Below are 853 nucleotides of genomic sequence, written 5' to 3' on the forward strand. Positions count from 1 at the left end.
CTCTTGTCACTGCCATCAAGGAGGTAGCACTGGACATGGCCCCCAACAGCTTCGATGACCAGTACAAGAGCTGCCGCACTAAAATGGAGAGGAATTTGCCATTGGTTAACAGAACTGATATCTCCAGAAATGACCTCTATGCTGAAGCCTGGGCCAATGCCACTGCCAAGTGGCACAGCCAGGTGTTCCCAGGGTCCCCACTGCGGAAGGATCAGGCCATCGCTCTCCTGGCCTACACCTCACCGGGGCCAATGTACAGGAATTTCAGCACAGCTGTGCGTGAGGCCGGGAGCTCACCCCAGGAATACCAGGACAACTTCCACTTCAAGACTCTGCATTTCCTGCTGCCCACAGCCCTGAGTGCCCTGAGCCCATCACCAGGGCACCTGCCTGCGTGTGTACCGGGGGGTCAAAGGCATCCAGTTCACCGCCAAGCCTGATGACATCATTCGCTTCGGCCAGTTCACCTCCAGCTCCCTGAAGAAGGAGATTGCCCAAAATTATGGCCAGGACACATTCTTTCATGTGCAGACCTGCCATGGTGCCTTGATCCGGAATTTCTCCTTCAATCCTAGTGAGGAGGAGGTGCTGATCCCACCCTTCGAGACCTTCGAGGTCACCAGTGTCACCTATGAAAGGAACAGACCTCACATCCATCTGCACTCCCAGGGTGTGAAGAGCAACTACGAGTGCGAGTGGCCCCGAGGTGACATCTCTGGGGTGGGGACAACTGTGGTTGGGCATGGGGACAGGGCAGGGGTGACACTAGGGCAGTGTCTGTGCTGGGACAGGGTGGGTGGTGGGGCAGGGGGCAAGGGATGGGGGGGTTTGGGCTTTGGGCATGTGGCACAGC

At 57.4% G+C, this 853-nt stretch overlaps 1 protein-coding gene across 1 annotated transcript; it reads left to right on the forward strand.

Moving 5' to 3' along the window:
- Nucleotides 1–35: 35 nt before the first annotated feature.
- LOC103810239 (erythroblast NAD(P)(+)--arginine ADP-ribosyltransferase-like) lies at nucleotides 36–720 on the forward strand (the record flags this gene model as incomplete). Its single annotated transcript, XM_009083135.1, is given in 2 exon segments — nucleotides 36–385; nucleotides 387–720. Coding segments are annotated over 2 exon segments (684 nt in total), but the record flags the coding sequence as incomplete, so codon positions are not given.
- Between the last annotated feature and the right edge of the window lie 133 nt (nucleotides 721–853).

The sequence above is a fragment of the Acanthisitta chloris genome, unplaced genomic scaffold, assembly GCF_000695815.1.
Source record: "Acanthisitta chloris isolate BGI_N310 unplaced genomic scaffold, ASM69581v1 scaffold34189, whole genome shotgun sequence".
In the NCBI taxonomy this organism is placed as follows: Eukaryota; Metazoa; Chordata; class Aves; order Passeriformes; family Acanthisittidae; genus Acanthisitta; species Acanthisitta chloris.